This window comes from Uranotaenia lowii, chromosome 1, assembly GCF_029784155.1.
Source record: "Uranotaenia lowii strain MFRU-FL chromosome 1, ASM2978415v1, whole genome shotgun sequence".
In the NCBI taxonomy this organism is placed as follows: domain Eukaryota; kingdom Metazoa; phylum Arthropoda; class Insecta; order Diptera; family Culicidae; genus Uranotaenia; species Uranotaenia lowii.
This window is the reverse complement of record NC_073691.1, coordinates 60,850,472-60,871,175: the sequence shown is the minus strand read 5'-3', so window position 1 is coordinate 60,871,175 and position 20,704 is coordinate 60,850,472. Positions and strand designations below refer to the sequence as shown.

The following is a 20,704-nucleotide window of genomic DNA, read 5'->3' as shown; positions in this document are numbered from 1 at the left end:
TCATTTTTTTGCATTTTTTCTTTGCTATTATATATAATAACACCTAAATTTTGCCCGGATTTTGCCCGGTTTTTGGATTTGAAAAATTGAAATCCATGCCCGGATTTTGCCAGGTTTTTTAAAAAAAATGCCCGGAATTGCTAGGCCCGGATGGGAGTGGAAAAAATTCAGGCAACCTTACTCTATCATCCGGTGGGTCTGGATCCCTGCCTGCCATGGCAGTGAGGGGGACTATTTCAGTCCCAGAGTGTCTTTAACGTTTCGGTATAACTTTTTGACACTTTATCTTTTGCTCGGGTCACCACAATACGTAAACAACCAGAGTTGTTAAGATTGTTTAACAGATTTCTCGAATGAAACTAATTAATTAGCTTTGTCGCGGATATAATCGATCGGTTATTGATATCTTCAACAAAATGCTGTCGAGGAGAGCAATTTTCAGCCTAATTTTCAATACTTTGAACGATAAAATCTTCAGCTTTTACGATCGCGTGTGTACACGAGTGGGTACCCGATCAAAACTGATTTCATTACTATGTAAAGCGTAGATTGTTCCGAAAATAATTTTTTTTTTGAACCGGTTATTATTTCCAATTTTTTTTTGAAGACGGTTGAATGAAATATGGTACCAGCTTTCCTCTAAAAAAAATTAAGCTCACATTTACCGTTTACGAATTTATATTATCCCTCAGTCAAAACAAAGAAAGATACCTTAGAAAGACACATCTCAAGTCATCGGTTCGTTTTTCATGCTGTTTTTTTCATAAGCTCATTTAGATTGTTATTAGTGCTCGCAGCATCTATTCATAGGGTGCTTGCGTTCTTCCTTCTTTTCCCTCACCGAATGGCGCCATATGGTTGATCAAATATTGGTCCTGATACTTCGTTAGTGGAGTGGTGATGTTCCATCATCAGAATGCAGGTTAGGGAGACCAGCAGTTTAAAGAATAAAATAAATTCCTAGATTATTTCAATCATTCGACTTTTTCATGTTCACTTATATCATTTCTTGGAACATAATTTAGTTTAAACTTTTTTTTCGCTTGTCACCTCTTTTCAACAATGTTCCATCATTTTTCGGGTTCTGGAAAGAAAATCAGCTTTCTGATAATCTGATAGGAAAATGAGAAGCAAAGGTAGGTATGTTGTATTTTTATGCTTAACATACATATACGTTCCGCCTAATAGATTTATCTGATTATACAACCCCTCTTAACGTGGGAACATGAGACTTTCATGCGATTATTGGGAATTATTCTAGCTGAAAATTCATCGCTTCGGAAGGGATGCCTTCAACCCAACAACGGCATCAGGATGATGTGCTAGCAAATAAAAGGTAGATCAATACGATGATGAAACATAACAAGCTTGGGCGCGGGGGAGTTGATTAGGATAAAGCGGGCCACAGACTACACAACATTTGTACAAATGCGATGAAATTCGATGAAATTTTGTCGCTGTGAGCACGATTTGCATAGTGTATGGCACTGCTTGAATGAGCGCCCAAACGGTTGGAGTAAAATCGGTCGGGATCGAAATATTTTGTACAAAACATTCTCTCACCCGGGGTGGAGATGGTTTTTTTTGTTGCTGTTGCTGTTTTCGCCAGCAATCATTTGTGTTCGCGTGAAATATGTTTGTATAGTGTGTGGGCGAGCATAGATCAAACAATCGACGCGGAATCATCGAATTTGTACAGGCCAATTTGTGTAGTCTATGGCCCGCTTAATACGTCGAGCATTCAATCCAGAGCACTTGAGGAGCTCTCTAGCTAGACCAAAAGACTGAAATGGCTGACTCGCTGACTGACTGGGTATGAGAATGTTCTCGGGGATTAGCTTGTTTACGTTTCCGAGAAGTATAATCCCGGTGCTCAGTCGATCAAATATGCTTTATGTTTTGATCTATTTGTGTTTCAATTTAGGTGATAATATCTCTCACAGCAAATAAACACGAACTGCTTAAAATTCAGTTTCGCTGCCAAGATTGAGATAGAATAACGGTTTTAAAGTAAATCATAATGATGGCATGTTACTCACCTCTTACTGGGGCTTATTCTGCGAGGCGAGTGACGTGAAGTGACTTGGTTTTTTAGAGTCACCGTATTCTAGCAGGCGAATGCCGTGACTTGAATGAACTTTAGGTGACTTGAATGAACTTTTTTTAACTGTCACCGTATTCTCAGAGGCGAATGGCGTGACTCTAGTCGGTGGCAAGTGACTTTTTGAGTCGTAACCTATTCCGCAAGTGACTCGGTAGAAAATAAAGAGAAAGGCCGCTAAAATCTATGAAAAAATTGGTATAATTTTTTTTTGCCACAAAAATACTCCTTTTTATCTGGAAAACGAAAAGCAAATCAAAAATGCAAAAAAAAATATTTTTTTCTGTTTCAAATTTTTATTTGAAAACTGTGCACCATTAATAATCGAATATGAAAAAGCAACTGATCAAGTAAAATTGAAAGAGATTTCGGATTTAGTTTTTCAAAATGATCTTTTTTGTATATACTTCATTAGGTAATATAAAACTAACAAATTATATTTGCATGCCATTGTTGATATCCAAAAAGGCTTTTCTTCGTTGGTTTTTTCTTTGCATGTCCCGGTATCACCATCATTTCCACGATTTGAGCCGGGAGAGTTTGCTGCTGCTCCATAACAGTAACATGATTCAAATAGACAGATAGCACCTGTGTAAATTGATCCGATATCCGTGTGTTGCTTGGCCTTAGCTTTCCTAAGATGGGAGGTCCGTGCACCACAACGTTTCACTCGCTTATCGGACGACCAGACCGCACAGAAAATCTTTTAGCTTGTTGGAGCCGAGTCGCACAGTAGCTAGTAAAATAAAATTGAATGGCTTTATTCAAGTTCCGATTAATTTTTAATGAAAACTTACCCTTTTCATCAAATCAGTTCCGTTTGTAGTTGGCTCGCTGCTGCTGCATTAATACGGTAGAAGTTCCATCTAATGTTTGGCCAGAAAACATTTTTGTTACCGCATTTGTTGCGGGAGAAGCAGGCTCCGAAGAACATTTTGGTTGTTTTTTTATTTTCCTTTTGTTTTTCATACATATGATTCATTTTGCATGAATTCGACGGCAAAATCCAATGATATACAAAGAGAGGTGAAGCATAAATTTATGTTGAAAATTAGTTGTAATCACAACCGACAGAAAATTTTGTTTTTTGATTATATGAGTACTTGCAAACACGAGATAAAATGTTTTGCAATCAAATAAAAATGCGTTTCATTTTATATTTTAAAATAAGTGTCCAAAATTATGCATGAAATCGATCTGATTTGCATCACCTGAGTATGTACATACGTTTGGAAAAAGTCATTTCGGATGAACTTCAACGAACTGTCAATCCATAAAGAGAACTTTATTTTTGAGGTACGGAGTTCTTATTTTTGCAAATGTATTAGTAGTTGGTAGCTGTTGGTAGAATTTTTTTTATAAAAATTAGTGTTGTACATATTTATGTAAACGCGTTCATTTCTTTTTATCCGAATTGACGCAAGCGACATATTTGTATCGCATCCTTTAACTAAGTTATCAAGCACAATGTTTATCGAACTGAATTAAACAGCTATATGGAACTTCTTCATTATAACATTTGTTCAACTTATTTAAAAAACAAATTTCTACAAGTATTAGGTCCATATTTAAAATTTAAGTTGGTTTTTTAATTAAATTCCAAACTTAGTTAGAAAAAAAAATAGAAGATAAAAACTTATTCAATTATTAGTTTATACACATTTTGTTTTAATAATTGAAGAGAAGAGGCTAGAAGGTTTAACATGTACGAATTTCGATCAATGACGTGATTTGATATTTTTTTATATCTAAGTTTGTAAAATTAAAGAATATCTTCAAATGTTTTAAACTATTGAGACGTTTCAGACTACAAATAGTACCTATTCTAATTAAGTCTGCATTCTTGGAAAAAACCTTATTATAATTTTGCCTCAATATCAAAACTTTGTTGACATCAACTGAAAATCACTCTTTTCTCTATTCTGAAATTTTTATTATGATTATTCATAAAAAAATTAAAATTTGAAACCTGATTCTAAAATATATGAAATATTATGATACTCTAGTTTCAAATGTTATTTGAAATCCGAATTATGAATCTATTAAAGAAAACCGATTTTTATAATAGGTTCTTAATATTGAATTTAAATTAACTTTAATCGAAAATTCGTAAATCGTAAATACAACATAAAATTTAAGATTGAGGTTTTCAATTTGAATTAAAGTCGTATTAAAATTCCAATAAACATAAGAATTTCGACTCGAGTATCGAAATCTTATTCCAGAAAATTAATAGTTAGAACATTTTTAATATGAATTTTACAACTAAGTTTGAAATCCCACACAAAAATTCAAATCCCAGTGTTGAACCTGAACCAGAACAAAAGACAATTTGAATTCCGCTCAGAGGTTTGCAGCACATTTAAGAAAAATTTGGTATTTTTTAAATTTCTTACATTGGATTTGTTATATGAAAATCATGCATTGAATCAGTATCAATTTTCGAATGCTTTATGAATCTGACGTCATCTAAGAAATTGAATATTACACCACCTTCTTTAAACGTTCTTTCATATTTTGGCAGTTCGCATGGTGAACCCGATGAATTTGGTTCATCTCCGCTGGAACGTCAAAATGAACATTCGCCTCCGGAGCAATGAACTAGTCACCTAAAGTGAGTCGCCTCTCGGAATACCCCGACAGTAGTCACGTGACTACGACTAATGTGACTCCGAGTCACTTCATTCGCCTCGCAGAATAAGGCCCAGTATTTTTTCCGTATTCACATCATTGACAAAGTGCGACAATTGTAACATTAGATATACGATGTTAAAGGCGACTTAAACTAACACTCTAATACTTGAAAACATTTGCTGTGATATCTAAAAAAAAAAGTAAAACAAAATGGGTGTTCGTTTTCTTTCGTTAATTTTGATTGTTATCAAGAAGAATGAGTAAAAAACGCTCTTTGTTCATTATAAAAACAAGGTTAATTAAATAATTACATTAATTCTCAATAGCGGGTGAATGTGTTGGTTTTGTAGTGTAGTTCTTTATTCTCGTAACTCTACTGCCAGGGGGGAACACGCTTTGCAGTAAACCTGTGTTTCTTACTAACGCACTTGGTCTCAAATCGCAGTTTACAGAAGCCATTTTTAGAAAGCGCACGTGCGCTCTGTTCGCAGTTTTTTTCTTCTTTAGATATAATGTCTATTGTTCAACATTCGCAGCGTGATCACATATCGTGAAATAATCGAAATAACACAAACAAAAGCATCGCGCCTCTGGGTGGCGGTTCTTCACACATTTCAAGAAGAACGCCCAGTGGGAACAAAGCAAAAGGAAAAGAAACAGTATCGTTAACTTAACTTAATGATATTTTTTAAATTGTATAAGGGTGTTTTTTGACTGCTCCCAATGTTGTTCCTAATAGTTGTGTTAATTGTTGCATTTTGTTCAGATATTTGATCACACTCTCAAAATACTCGTTTCCGTTGAAAACTTATTACATTCACGTTTTCAAAGTTCATTCCATTAGTTGCGGCGTACCATATTATAGTCGTTCTAGTTGCTTGTCTTACCGTTTTTTCTGCTTATTATTTCAATCGTCTTTTTTAAACCACATTTCATAAGCCGTACCTATCTAAAACATATGCTCAACAACTCATTCTCATGACCACTCCAAGCGCACACATCTTTTCAAATATTTTCTTTAGTAAAAGTACCGCATTTAGTGATAAAATAATCCCATTATTTTAGTAGTCTGTTGTGCTTTTTTAATATTTATAACAGATTTACACAGGTGTTCCGAAGTGAGGGTTCACCCCATGACTGCGCCTTAAAGAAACTGATAAAACAATAATACATTTTAATATCCGATTTAACATTCGGCGCTTGGAATCCTATTAAACGAAATGAGTACGAAAGCAAATAAGGATGCTGCACCCAAAAAGTGTATAACATTAAAGCAATTTAATAAGAGGGATAAGAGAGAAAAAAAGATTTCAAATACACTTAACGGTAAATATATTAGTCATTTTTGCCCGTTTTGCTAGTCTTCAATGCATTTGTAGAGAATATTGTTCGTACGATTTGAGGGAATGATATTCGGGGCGTGTGACTGTTTTTGGAGGAGTGTGGTAGCATAGCAGCAGCCTATCTTCAAAACAGAATGTGTGTGTTTGTCTAGGTTTAAGATAATTCACTTGTGTTTAGTAGTTTTTTTAACTTCAATTAAATATCTGTAGTTATCCTGTGCTGGTCCAATTTTTTACTGAAAAAAGAGGACCATCTGCATTTGAACCAATGCTGCTTGTTCGTAAATATTTTCAAGTTTCAACGATTTATGCCTGCCCACAACACCTTGACAGCTGCTAATACTGTGCCATAGTTTGTATACTAACGTGTTATTGTTTAATCAAATGATGTTGAAATGATGTTCGCGAATGCTTTTATTTGACGATTTTTTTTTTGTTATCTTCAACCAGCCATTTTACAGCAATATTCTAGAAGATGTCAAGGTGGAGCACGAAACAGTAATCGTTTTCAATCTTTCTGTGTTGCGTTAACAATCTATAATAACATTCGTTTCGGAGGTAAAACTACTACACCGGCACAAACTGCTGGAAACTGAGCCACCTGAGTCGGACTTGTTCGAAGTTTCTTCTCCCTACAAAAAAGCACAGCTTTCATATGGTTGATAAAACCCTACCAAACCACTCCAATCCCGGTGGCTCGGTTCCAGCTCGCCTAATATACAAACTTCGCACTAGAAACGCATTTTATGTCTTCACTTATTCTCGAAACGCTCACGCACACACGCACTTTTTCTGCAGTTTTCAATGCCAACATCAGCGTGTGTTCTGTCTGCTTTTCCGTTTTTGTTTTTTTTATCTAGCTTTCGCCCGGGCCCGCCTCCTAGTTGTACTTCCGGTCCGGTTTGATCTTGTGCGACAGCATTTCCTCCTTGGCCAGCTTGGCACGGAACTCGGACATCAGATCCTTGCAGGTGGTGGCAATCTCGGCCAGCTGGGTGAACAGTTCCTCGCCGCGTTTGCAGTAAGCTATTGAAGGGAAAGAAAATTACTTCCATTATCATTGAAATGTTTTAATCTTTCAGCATATTTTGGAGAGCTACAATCGTGTCCCTCAATAAAGTTGAAATCGCTTAACTGCCGTTCTAAGCAAGAATGTCCCATGTAACTTTTGGGTCATTTTAACTTTTTTTGCTGGAAACGGTCGCTTTTAGTGTTAACTTTCGAATAAAAACACAAACAAGTATACTTTGTTCTGAACTTATACGAAATTTTCATCAAGGTGGTTGTCTCTATGTTGATAGTTCTACGCAAGAATGTCACACTAGAGAAAATTCTATGAAAAATGCAAATTTTATCAAAAAATTCCCTTAAGATGAGTTTAAACTGTTGAATTTAATGTTATTCACTGGAAAGAACACCAAAATAGAGGGCGAAGGAGGAGCGAGAAGCCTTGAGATGTCTTATTCAGAGAAATTTTCACTAAACACTTTTCCGTAGGCACTACTTACAGGATCCATACTCAACTACACATTTTTATAAACAAAGAGGATCGTTTTTCTCAAATTACGGTTTAACATGAGTTTTTTGGAAAAAAAAAAAAGAAACTATAAGTTGTAGCCGTGTGACAGTTTTTCGTAGAACTAGCATCGGCATGCGTTCTGATTCTACGCAAAAGTGTCACACGGAGCATTTTTGGCTCTATAGAGCTATAATTTGCTGTTTTTTGTAATTTTTTTTGACAGAAAACATTGTCAAATGATTAACTTGAACTGTTCACTACGAAAAAACTATCGGTGAATTCTTAGTTTGAGAGAAAAATTGGAAATATAGCTGATATTTCAATAGCATTTTTCTCGTTTGCACGTTTTCCCACATGGGACAATCTGGCTTAGAACGGCAGTTGAGGGACGGCAAAGAATATAAAAAAAAACGGAGATACTTCTTAATTTCAATAGACCATAACTACAGTCAAAAGCTAAGTAGTGGCTCCAGAGAGAAAATATTTTTCTGAGACTGTTATGTCGATTTTGTACCACCGGCTAAGAGTATTGATCTCGGGCAGGTTAAACGTGGCTTAGAAAGTGCAAATGATTACCAATCATTGTACTGGCCAAATATCTAGGCCGATATTCTAAAATTGTAGAACTCTCGACTTAAATTCAAGTTGTTTGGAAAGACTTTGTTCTATTTTTAGTTCTATTTCAATGACAGCAAGAAGCAATAGCTGTACAACACTGTATTCGCTTTTTTGTTTTTTTTTTTTAAATTAACAGGTAAGTTGACGCCTTCATCGGGGATAACGTGAGCATAGTTTCATCGTAGATTTTGATGGGGAAAAAAAATCTGTTTACAAAGGTGCAACCGTACTTACCATCCTGATCATAATCCACATAGTTCGTTTGCTTGTACAGTTCCCGCGATTCCGGCAAGAACTTCATCAGGAACTCGTTCACCTTCTGGTGATGGTCCACCACTTCCTCTTCCGTCTGCTGCAGATCCGAGATAGCTGCGTGCTGGTTGTACAACTCAACCGACATGTCGTGTTCCTAAAGAAGAAAAAGACAAGTTTCAAATTTGTAACCAAAAAGGTTTATTAATAAGCTTACGTTAAGTGACCGTAGCTGGGCCAAATCGTTCTCGGAGAGAACGCCATTCTTCGGTTGTTCATCACTTTCCATTGGTTCGATTTCATCCGTTCTCTCGGATGGATCAATGGCGACCAGCTCCTTGACTCGATTGGCGTATCGCAGCGTATTGAGCGTGTGTTCACAGGAACTCAGGCCGGGCGAAATCATTGCAATCATACAGGTTTTACTCTTTTCGCCGATGAACGAATCTCGCAGCACCTGGGTCAGCTTGCTTACGCGGAACGGCAAGTGTGCGTTCTGTTTGCCCAGCGCTCGAATACACTCCTTCAGGGCTAGCAGCGATTTGTTGATTTCGGCTCCTTCCATTCGAGTTTGGCGGTTCGCAGACGATGTGTCCGCGCCACGTTCGTTACCGGCCAAATCGATGAACGAAAACTTTCCGTGGATCTTCGTTGAGCCTTTGGGTCGAACGACCAGCTGGAATACGGCATGTGACCGGGACGAGTTGGCGTTGGCTGAGGTTTGTCCGGAGGTTCGCGTACTGTTGCCATGGTTGATGATACCTAGAACCTCTTCCACCGAATCGACTACCTTTTCCGTGAGACCCACCACTTGGACCTGCTGCTTGCCGTCCTCGAGGACCCGAAGTTTTTGCTTGTCCGACAACAAATCAAATACCTGCAAAACGTTGGAATGTTTAAAATTGATCTTAACATTTAGTCTGACCAGAAGTATTTACAAACTTACCTTTCCACTGTAGATCTCGAAGAAGCTGGCCGACACGACCAGATTCAGGTGGTTGTATTTGGCGCTGTGCAGATAGGCAAACACGTCTTTGGCGGCCATTGCGTAGATACCGTTTTTGCAGTCCTGAACCTTGCCGTTGAAATCACCACCCATGGTGTGGGTTTTACCGGAACCGGTCTGGCCGTAGGCGAAACAGGTCGCCATACCGCCCTCGAAAATGGTCTGCACCAGCGGTTTCGCCGTGTATCTGAAAAAGATTCATCAAAATAAGAACTAGGTATTCCACAGGTAAGCCTAAAGGTTCACTCACTTGTAAACCAGTTCGTTGTCGCAGCTATCGTCGAAAGCATAATCGAATCGGAAATTGTGATTCTCCAAGAATTTGGTCAAATCCACCTTCGTTTTCGGCTCGTGCACTATCAAGGTGTCCTTGGTTGGTACACAGATCACATCCAGCTCTTTGCGCATCAGTTCCTTGCGACTGAGTGGCCTCTTACGCACGCACACCGTGATCTGGTGGTCTTCGATGGCTTGCCCGTCCAGCAGCGGCCGGAAGTCGATCTGGCTCTGGTACTCCCGGATCATGGCCGACAGTTCCCAGTTCGGGTTGCCGGGATCCATGTTCATAAGTGCATTTTTCTCTTCCCGGATTACGGCCTGCTTGGCTCGCCGCTTCTCACGGTTTTCCTTTAATCGTTCCACCTCTTTGACGACGTAGGACCGTCGGGGGTTGGACGCGGCTTGACTGAGCTGTGAGGCTACCGTTTGTGGTTGCGCGATCTGTGTGACGGTTGGCTGGGCTGTCATCGACATTCTACTCGTGGGTATACCCTATGGAAGAAACATAAATTGGTTTAATGCTGCTGGTTGAACGCATCCGATTCTTCTCACCTTAGCCTGTTTTGCCTTTTGTGGGGGAATGTTTTCGGACTGATCCTGACCGTTGATGTTGGGGGCCAACGAGGTTCGTGCCGTTCGGCCGGCTCCTGAAAAGAGGAATAGAATAAGGGAGTTATAGCATTGTTTGCTTTTGAAATAAAATGTTGACAAAATACAAACTAAATAAAAAATTGAAATGTCGTTTGCTGAATTTCAACGACAGAAACTATTTTTAACTTAAATCTATAGCACTATCGTGGGGTACATCACATAGTTTTAAACGAGCACAGCTGTGAAATTGAACCAGGTCAGGTACAACCACGGAAGTTTCGTTACCATCTGGAATGCATGCTAGTTATGCACACCAGTAACGAAATGCAAATTACCTGCCCGTGCCAAACCGAAACGCCCGGCGGCCCAAGAATGGTAAAATTGATTTACTGCCAGGTTTACCTTCTGCTTTCGAAGGGGGCCGCAAACTGGAAAACCGGAAATTTAATCTAGACCTTTGATAACTGGGACAGGATAACAACAACGATTATGTGTGAAAAGTTTGACGAGTTTGTCCTCGTTGATTTTGAAATTCGAAGGTTTCGAAATTTAAATTCCCTTTTTATGGAAGCGTACTACTTAAAAATAATATGAAAAAAAACCCGCAGACAAATTTGCGTTTTTCGCAATAGAAATTTACCCAACATACCTTGACTTTGTTACCGATACAAAATAACCACCTATAATTCCCCAATCAATTTAATCGCTGGTAAATGTGGTTGTTAACATTTCTACGAATAAAGGAGGGGTTTCTCTAAAAGAAAGAATAGAACAAAAAAATCCATCAATAGTCCCAGACATTGCGTTCCCATCGACGGCAGGCAAACAACAAATATGACACACGGGGCATTGATTTTCCCATTATAAATTAATGGGGGGAATCGTTGTCCTAGATATAACCCTTTTTGTACTGGATATTCTTAGACCCCTTCAACCCTTCCAACCACCCCCCAAGGTTGTTGATCTAGTTAGGTTTAGAAAAACAATTATTTTCCCATATAACCAGGTCCAATATTATTGCGATCCTCATATTGGGGCTACTTGCACTTTTCTTGTATGCACTTAAACGATCAAAATCCGCTCGCCAGTTCGTTAAATTTGGGGTAGTTAGCTCGTTACCCGCTAGAACAAACCAGAAGGTTGGCTCCGCTAAATGACTTCCGGCAATTGCCTGCTGATCCGTAACCAGTGCGGACAAAAAGCTATTATTTAGACCGTTTTATGGATGTTTGAATGCATGGTTTGCCTAATTGGCAATAATCCGTAGCGAATGAGAACTGTCTCTTTTAATATTCTAGGATTGTAAAATTTTCTATATTTTCTGATTGAGAAAATATCATCATTAATTGACTAAATTTGCTTATTTTACAAATTTCAGTCTCAATTTTATTTGTGTTTCTTGTGCCTCTAAATGCCCAACTTCATATTCGAAAGGATTTTGATACACAAGCCCACAAAATTCACATTTTTGGTTGATTTGGGCGCTCAATTGAAATATGCAATAGGTTTATTCCTATCATCGTTTGTTTTTTCTATGTTTTAAAAAAAGGTAAAAATCAGTTGAGAGATTTCTACACTTTTCTGACAAACTGTAGAAAAAATTAAAATTAAACTTTTAAATCAATGATCAACTTTCCCGAAAACGGCAGTATGACTTCTGGTAAAAAAATTATAGCAATTTTTTTTTGTTTACTTTCCTCCATTCTTTAAAACACGGGAATTTAGACGAATTTTTAGATAAGTTTCAAACCAAATTGAATTTAAGATATTTTTAAAGCAAAAATTTCATATTGTTTTGTAGTCTTCAACAAATTTGATAAATGGAATAAAATCTTTTATATTGATACTGAAAGACTTTCTTTAGTAATATCAAAAATACTTGTAATGAATGTCTGAAATTAAAATATCTAGGCAAAGTATGATTTCTTGATTGAATGGAAGATAATAAACAGATTCAGAATCAGTTTTTGTTTCATTTTGTTGGTTTATCAGTTAGCAATGATTGGTATTACTCAAATCTGATTCATTTTAAAACTTCTAATGCCATAACCCCTAAACCAGAGATTATAGGCAAAATCTAACAAAAGATTTGAGTTCAGGTCGCCAAAATTGCTGTTTCTTTGAGTTATCAATAACATTTTATAAATAAGCTTTTAAAATGGTGTAACGTTTTATTGAATAAATCTCCTTCTAAGTAAAATGTTCAAAGCTACTTTTTCATCGTCATATTTTGTATTGATTTTCAAATAAATTAACTTAATTTCATATAGTCCTGTTATCGATTCACGTGATCCTGATTCAGGTGATAGGTTGAGTAATTTCCGAAAATTGTTCAAAATGTTACAAATTTTTGTAAATTTTTTATGGGAGCCTTTTTGGAACCCCTCCAAATCCGAAAAGGCTCCCATAAAAAATTTACAAAATTTGTAACATTTTGAACAATTTTCGGAACCTACTCAACCTATCAACGTGAAATTTGGTGTGTAGCCGTTTTTAAGACCGGTAATGGTTTATATTATACTTTCAAACCTCTCCGAATCCAATAAGGGGGGAGGGGGGAGCTCCCATGCCATATTAACAAAAATTTGACACAATTGGAACAATTTTCGGAAACTACTCAACCTATCAACGTTAAATTTGGTGTGTAGCCGTTTTTAAGATCAGGAATGGTTTCTTCAATACTTTCTGTTGTGGCCATGAAAAGCCATTGGTGGACTGTGGGTGCAGCGCTTGGCAAAACGACCACTGGTGGGACTAACTCCCCCTGCGGGAGCGAGCCTCTTCTAGACAACCCCTGGTGGCTGTCTCACCAGTGGAGGCAAGTCCTCAGACTGTACCTGGAGGCCAAGGCCGCGTCGGTGTGAGCGCTTGGGAAAACAACCACTGATGGTCCGCTCCCCTCGTGGGATTGAACCTTAAGAGACAACCACGCATGGTTGTCCCATCAGTGGAGGGAGGCAGGTCCTCTTGACGCTGCCTGGCGGCCAAAGCTCGGGGGGATCACGATCGCCTGGTTGATCGAGATCCAAAACTCTTTCGGATGGGGGGCTCTGAAAAGAGCCAATTGTGGCAGGTGGACCCGGGAGCAAGGCGTCGGAGCGAAGCAGCGAAGAAGTACTAGACACTCTTTCTTGACTTACTTTCTATTTATTTTCTGTTTAACTTATCACTACTATTTACACTATTTACACTTCCGCCAATCTTGACGGTTTGGCGGTTTAATAATGACTGACTCATAGGCGCATAAAGAATGCGCCGTTAAATAGGCTGACGAGCAAGCACACAACCACGTGCTCGCGCCAGATGGAACCGCCTAGAAATTTCCATCTTGCTTTCAGTGAGAGCAACTGTCTTGCTCTCTCGGTGCGGTGCCCTCGCGTCTATTCTCAGTCCGCTTGTCGGACTGAACATACTCCCCACCGGAATGTGAGAAGTTGCCCGGTTGGTGGTTGTCTTCGACCTTTCTGGAACTTGGCGGTCGGAATCGTTTGTGATTGTGGGAATTGTTCGTCGATATGGCAGGAACATGGAATCTAACTGGTTTCATGGAAGCACCACTTCTTTTAGGTTTCCTCGCCACCAGAAAGAATGCTCGCGGGGGATTGTCTCGGCTGCTGGAAGGATTATCGTCGACCTTGGCGGCCCTTGGGAATGCGCCGCTGCTGGATGAGGCTTTCGTGGAAGCACTACTCTTTGATAGCTTCCTCTGTTAATGATGATACTCTTGAAGAAGATCACTCCTGGCTGGATCTTCTTCCCTCTGGATTGGGTCGGTTTTTCGCTGCACCGACCTCGACCTCGGTGTAGAATTCTGATAGTGCCAGCTCGTTCTATATCTCGATTTGCTCGTCTCGTCGTCTTCTCGATGACTGCTTCCTTCCTGCTCCGCTCGCCTACTTTGCTGCCCGATCCACTCCACACACACTCATGACGGAGGTATTCCGTCGGAAGGTACCGGCTTCTATATCCGGCTCGAAGGACCATTTCATGTTGTGGCCATGAAAAGCCATTGGTGGACTGTGGGTGCAGCGCTTGGCAAAACTACCACTGCTTGCCCTTTCCCCTTCTGGGATTGGGCTTTGACAACCCCTGGTGGTTGCCAAACAGTGGAGGCAGGTCCGCAGACTGTCTGCCTGGGGGCCAAGGCCAGGTCGATGTGAGCGCTTGGGAAAACAACCACTGATGGTCCGCTCCCCTCGTGGGATTGAACCTTAAGAGACAACCACGCATGGTTGTCCCATCAGTGGAGGCAGGTCCTCTTGACGCTGCCTGGCGGCCAAGGCTCGGGGGGATCTCGATCGCCTGGTTGACCGAGATCCAAAACTCTTTCTGGATTGGGGGGCTCTGAAAAGAGCCGATTGTGGCAGGTGGACCCGGGAGCAAGGCGTCAGAGCGAAGCAGCGGAAGAAAGCACAAGACACTCTTTCGTTTATCCTTTTATATTTTCTCTTTACTTATTTCTACTTATTTTATTTACATATAGTATTCCGTCTTACGACATAACTTGACGAACATAATTCCTAAAATTCACTCGGTCCATGGCAACCGTTCTCCAATTTCTCGGGCACCCCACGTTCGCCAGATCACGCTCCACTTGGTCTAACCACCTTGCTCGTTGCGCCCCTGCTCGTCTTGTTCCTACCGGATTCGTGGCGAACACCTGTTTTGCAGGACAGTCATCCGGCATTCTCGCAACATGTCCCGCCCAGCGTATCCGGCCAGCCTTCACCACCTTCTGGATACTGGGTTCACCGTAGAGTCGCGCGAGCTCGTGGTTCATCCTTCGCCTCCACACTCCGTTCTCCTGTACGCCGCCAAAGATGGTTCTTAACACTCGTCGCTCGAATACTCCGAGTGTACGCAGGTCCTCCTCGAGCAATATCCATGTCTCGTGCCCGTAGAGAACAACCGGTCTAATAAGCGTCGTATACAGGTTACACTTCGTGCGAGGGCTAAGTCTTCTCGACCGCAGTTGCTTGTGGAGTCCATAGTAGGCACGACTTCCGCTAATAATTCGCCTCCGGATCTCACGGCTGGTGTCATTGTCTGCGGTCACCAGGGAGCCGAGATAGACAAAGTCTTCGACTATCTCCAGCTCGTCGCCGTCGATCGTGACCTTGTTATTACTGGACAAGCGGGTTCGGTCGGTCTCGGATCCGCAGGCCAGCATGTACTTTGTCTTGGACGTATTAATCATCAACCCAATCCTTCCTGCTTCGCGTTTCAGTTTGCGGTAGATCTCCCCCACCGCCGCAGATGATCTGCCGACTATATCAATGTCATCGGCAAAGCAGATAAGTTGACTGGATCTGTTGAAAATCGTGCCCCGCATTTCGCCCCCCTTATTTCTACTATTTACACTATTTACACTTCCGCCGATCTTGACGGTTTGGCGGTTTAATAATGACTGACTCATAGGCGCATAAAGAATGCGCCCTTAAATAGGCTGACGAGCAAGCACACAACCACGTGCTCGCGCCAGATGGAACCGCCTAGAAATTTCCATCTTGCTTTCAGTGAGAGCAACTGTCTTGCTCTCTCGGTGCGGTGCTCTCGCGTCTATTCTCAGTCCGCTTGTCGGATTGAACAACTTTCAAACCCATCCGAATCCAAAATGGGAGGGCTCCCATACAAAACAACAAAAATTTGTCAAAATTTTCACAATCCTGGAAGGATTTTTGTTGAAATTTGATAAACGTAAGCGTTTTGACATAGAGAGATGATTTATTGAATCGACAAATGATATAATGATAAATGAGATAATGATAAAATGATGTATTGTTTCTAAACACGCTTCCCATTTTCATGAATGAAGACTCTGATATTCAATAAATGTTGCAGACACAGACCCCTGTTTTTGGCAACATCAGATTTTTGCCTATGTGTCGCAATCGAACGGTTTCTTGAAATGACATTGCTTTATAGTTTTCGTTTCAACAGGACCAGTATAATTTGGACTATGGTGATAAAATACAACGACAAAACCAAAAAAAAAAAAAAAATAAGTACTCAAAAACGACACAAATGATGAAAATTTCATATGATCCAAAAACAAATACAAACACTAAAAATGATTAAAAAAAAATAACCATACGAGGAAGAATTACCTTAATGGGTTAAATTCCCATAAAAAAGGAAAAAAAAACCAAAAAATTATGAAGAGTGAACAAAAATAGCAAATAAGACAAAAAAAAAACAAATATTATAAACAAAACAAGAAAAGTGTTAAATGCATCGGAAATATGATATAAAAAACACAAAATGACTAAAAATTGTCAAAAATCGACTTGAAATTACAGTTTAGTTTGTAGCAATATTTGAAAAAATAGTTGAGAAAAAACCGTTTTATTTCTGGCAACATTTGATTTTGGCTACACAAAATGTTCGGACGTGTTGCCAAAATCGAACGGGATCTGTACTATCATTTTGATAAACTATTTGAATCATGTTTCAATTCTAACCTCATCGATATTTTAGTAGAATTTGGATTTAATTATTTTGAAATATGGATATATTTATTGATTCTATCTCTTTGCACTGATTATAATAATTATTATGGCCGAAGCTTTAAATTCTGGTTTTATTCGAAATTTAATTAGTATTCAGTTTCCGGTGGATCGGAAATATTGATTTCAAATTTGTAAATTACACACTGCTTCAAATTTCTAATTCAGAATAAGGGACACCATTTATTATTTTTTCGAGTTTGTATGGTTGTCATAAGTAGGAAAATGATTTTAGCAATGAATTTCCTTTGTTTTTGTGCATTTTTGGTATTTTTTTTTATTATTTCTAGCTAAATTTAAATTTCTAATTGATAGTGAAACTTTTGCCTTTTGCTATAGACCGTATGGTAGGAATCGAACTTTAAAAATTGTTTTTTTTTTTTCTTAAGTGATCTCGATTTCCTGATAAGCTATGTCATATTAGACTGAGTCGATCTGGGGTCATTTTTGAATTTCTCAAACCCTGGGGTCTAAAAAACTTAGTCTTGGTCAATAACTCATTCATGACTTTTTGCAGAATTTTTAAGTAACGTTTACATGAGTAAATTTGAACTTTTAGGTTAGTATGGGAAAATTGAATATTTTGTACTGAAAAATCAACATCATTTTCGTTTCTTCTGTGGAATCGAGCCTGCTAATGGTTTTTGTGCCAATTTATAAATTCTCCATAGCGAATTTTCCGCTGAACAACTTTGTTGAAGACCGTTACTTAGTATCTTATAAGAGAAAAAAGTTATTAGCTGTTTAACAGGGGTATGTCTTTTCGCTTTGATGACCAATAAATTCAATTGACATCACTGCTGGAGCCTCGCGATGTATTACATTGAAACGTACACGCTCTTTTTTTTAAACTCAAAATTAAGTAGTTTTGGTTCAAAACAGCACTTCAGTGGCTCCACTCAACTTTGAGTTCGACTGGGCAATCGCAAAACTAAGTTCTGATAGGCATACTCAATACTAAGTTCGGCAGCCGAACTCGAATTTATCCTTTTTTTCGAGGGTAGCTTATTCTCAGGGAATTAAAGGATGATTAAAATTTGTTTTCCCGGATGTTGCTGTTCCGGTACATTAAATTGCAATTACAGAGCGGTGGAAAGTTTTGACACACCCGGTCAAAGAAAACTTCCGGATGTTACTTCCTACGGGAAGTAAACAACATCCGGAAGTTTCCGGACATTCCAAGCCGCTCACCGTATGATGACAATGACGGACAGAATTTTACGCTGACACGGTGAACATGCATTCCTTCATAGTCTTCCGGTAATTGTTCCGGAACGACAAAATTTTGCGACGTGTTCGTTGGTTGATGTTCCGGTTCGAACTGAACTCGCTAAGTGTTTTCAGTCCAACAAAGAGAGTTCAATTTTTAGTTCATATGGTTGAACTCAGCTTTGCTCCCTCGCCGAAGGAAAAAAAAAGGGATCAATTTTGAGTTCGCAGTTCGAACTCCGTTTTGATCCATCGCAAGGAGGAAAAAGGGTACTCAACTTTAAGTTCATAGAATCGAACTATGTTTTGAACCTCGGTCGTACTTAATTTTGAGTTAAAATAAAAGAGCGTGTAGTAATGCAATACCTTGCTAGGCATCCAGCAGTGATGTCAATTGAATTTATTGTATATCAATGCGAAAAGACATACCCCTGATAAACAGCTAATAACTTTTTTGCCTAATAAGATATAAAGTTATGGTCTTCAACAAAGTTGTTCAGCGGCCAATTTATAAATTGGCAAACAAATCATTAGTAGGCTCGATTCCACAGAAGAAACGAAAATGATGTTGATTTTTCAGTACAAAATATTCAATTTTCCCATACTAACCTAAAAGTTCAAATTTACTCATGTAAAAACGTTACTTAAAAATTCTGCAAAAAAATCATGAATGAGTTATTGACCAAGACTAAGCTTTTTAGACCCCAGCGTTTGAGAAATTCAAAAATGACCCCAAATCGACTCAGTCTAATGTCACATAGCTAAAGATAATACATCAACAAAAATCAATTTGCGAAGAAGTTAAATCTCGACCAGAAAAAGAAGAGTAGGTTCGTTATTCCAATGAGACCGGAACAAATTTGTATTCCTTCCAAAGGGGGGTGACAAAAAATAATTTGATATTCGTTCCATTCCGACCTGATTTGAAAAAAAACAATAACTTCAACATTTATAACATAATTCATGTAGATTGGCTGGTAAACGGTGGATAATGTGCAACACGAGACCCCATAGTGGTCATATCACCTCTTATTCACAACTCCTATCTCTACCTCCCCGCGGTGCCGGCTGGGGTGCGAGTAACCTAAGCGGAGATCGGGTACCCAACCCCGGTGGATGCTTTGGTCGCATGCAGACTGAGAAGGTGGCCGCACGCGTCTGTTCCCCAGGTCAGGGGCGGCGTGCAACAACAACCGAGCGTCTGTTCTCCAGGTCAGGGGCGGCTCAAACAGCGTCTGTCTTGCAGCAAGCGGCTGAATTTATGAAATGCGGCTCCCGCCAGCTAAGTCCAAGATGGCAGCCCCATCGCGGGATAGGGACTTTAGGCTAACAACCTACTGCTCCCGATTCATAACTTGTTACGGAATCCGAAAGAAATGACCGATCTGGAACTTTGGCGACGACTTTTAGCATGAAAACACGGACACGAATTGGAACTTGGAATGTTTTAACCCTTGCTCAACAAGGCAAGCTGGCTCAACTTGCTAGAGAAGCTAGCCGCCTCAAGCTTGAAATTCTGGGACTGAGCGAAGTCCGTTGGCCTAACACTGGAGAACACAAGACACAGTCCGGGCAAGTACTGCTTTACTCTGGCATACGAGGAGAACATGCTACTCGGGAACGAGGAGTTGGTTTCCTGTTAAGCCCGCAGGCCTACGCGGCCCTCATTAGATGGGAACCGATAAACGAAAGAATAATCGTAGCCAGATTTAGAACACGGGTTAGAAACCTTACAATGGTCCAGTGTTATGCGCCAACTGACGTTGCCGATTTGCAGGAGAAAGAGCAGTTTTACAGTCAACTGAACAGCGTGGTAGAGAGAATTCCGAAGGGTGACATTCAAATCCATTTGGGCGACTTCAACGCAAAGATTGGCTCCGACAATCAAGACCTTGAGCGCATCATGGGGCGCCATGGCCTAGGACAGATGAGCGAAAACGGAGAGCTGTTTGTAGAATTTTGTGGCAATAACAACATGGTGATCGGTGGATCGCTCTTCCCCCATCGACCAGCACATAAGGTCACTTGGGTATCCCGAGATGGCCGAACAGAAAATCAAATTGACCACATCTGCATCAGCCGAAAATGGAGAAGGAGCCTTCTTGATGTCCGCAACAAGCGAAGCGCAGACATTGCATCTGACCATCACCTCGTCCTTGGCGAGATACGACTGAGAGTTGCGCGTGTCCAGCGGCGCGAGGAGAAAGTCGGGTGTCGATACGACGTCCGCCGGTTGGAGAATCCAGAGGTGAAAAGGGCATACGTTGAACAGCTAGAATCCCGAGCCTCGGAGCTGCCGACAGACGGAACAGTCGAAGAACAGTGGTGTGGAATCAAGAATGCGTTTATCACGACGAGCCATGGTACTCTCGGTAAAGTTTGTGGAAGAAGAAGTGAATGGATGTCGGATGAAACTTGGAGGATGGTCGATGATCGGAGAAAGGCGAAAGTCGGAATTGAGCAGGCATGTACCGGGTCAGCCAAAGCAGCCGCCCGCTTACGATATGCGGAGCTGGAAAAGGCAGTTAAACGAGCTTGTAGACGAGACAAGAGAGCCTGGACAAACTCCCTAGCCGAAGAGGGGGAAAGAGCCGCCGCCAATGGAGATATCCGATTACTTTATGACATTTCTCGCCGCCTCAGTGG

General features: G+C 40.0%; 2 protein-coding genes across 3 annotated transcripts in view; both read right to left on the bottom strand.

Moving 5' to 3' along the window:
- Positions 1-20,704, bottom strand: part of LOC129749690 (dopamine receptor 2-like) — a 660,001-nt gene that overhangs the window by 225,153 nt on the left and 414,144 nt on the right. The window lies entirely within an intron of this gene.
- LOC129749697 (kinesin-like protein Klp10A) overlaps positions 4,953-20,704 on the bottom strand; it is a 30,696-nt gene continuing 14,944 nt past the window's right edge. For both annotated transcript variants that reach the window (XM_055744749.1, XM_055744757.1), the window contains exons 2-7: positions 10,305-10,399; positions 9,724-10,244; positions 9,414-9,660; positions 8,685-9,344; positions 8,450-8,624; positions 4,953-7,104 (exon numbers count right to left, since the gene is read on the bottom strand). In XM_055744749.1, coding sequence (XP_055600724.1) covers positions 6,959-7,104; positions 8,450-8,624; positions 8,685-9,344; positions 9,414-9,660; positions 9,724-10,244; positions 10,305-10,399 — 1,844 coding nt within the window. In that variant the 3' untranslated portion in view covers positions 4,953-6,958. The remainder of the gene's footprint in view (positions 7,105-8,449; positions 8,625-8,684; positions 9,345-9,413; positions 9,661-9,723; positions 10,245-10,304; positions 10,400-20,704) is intronic.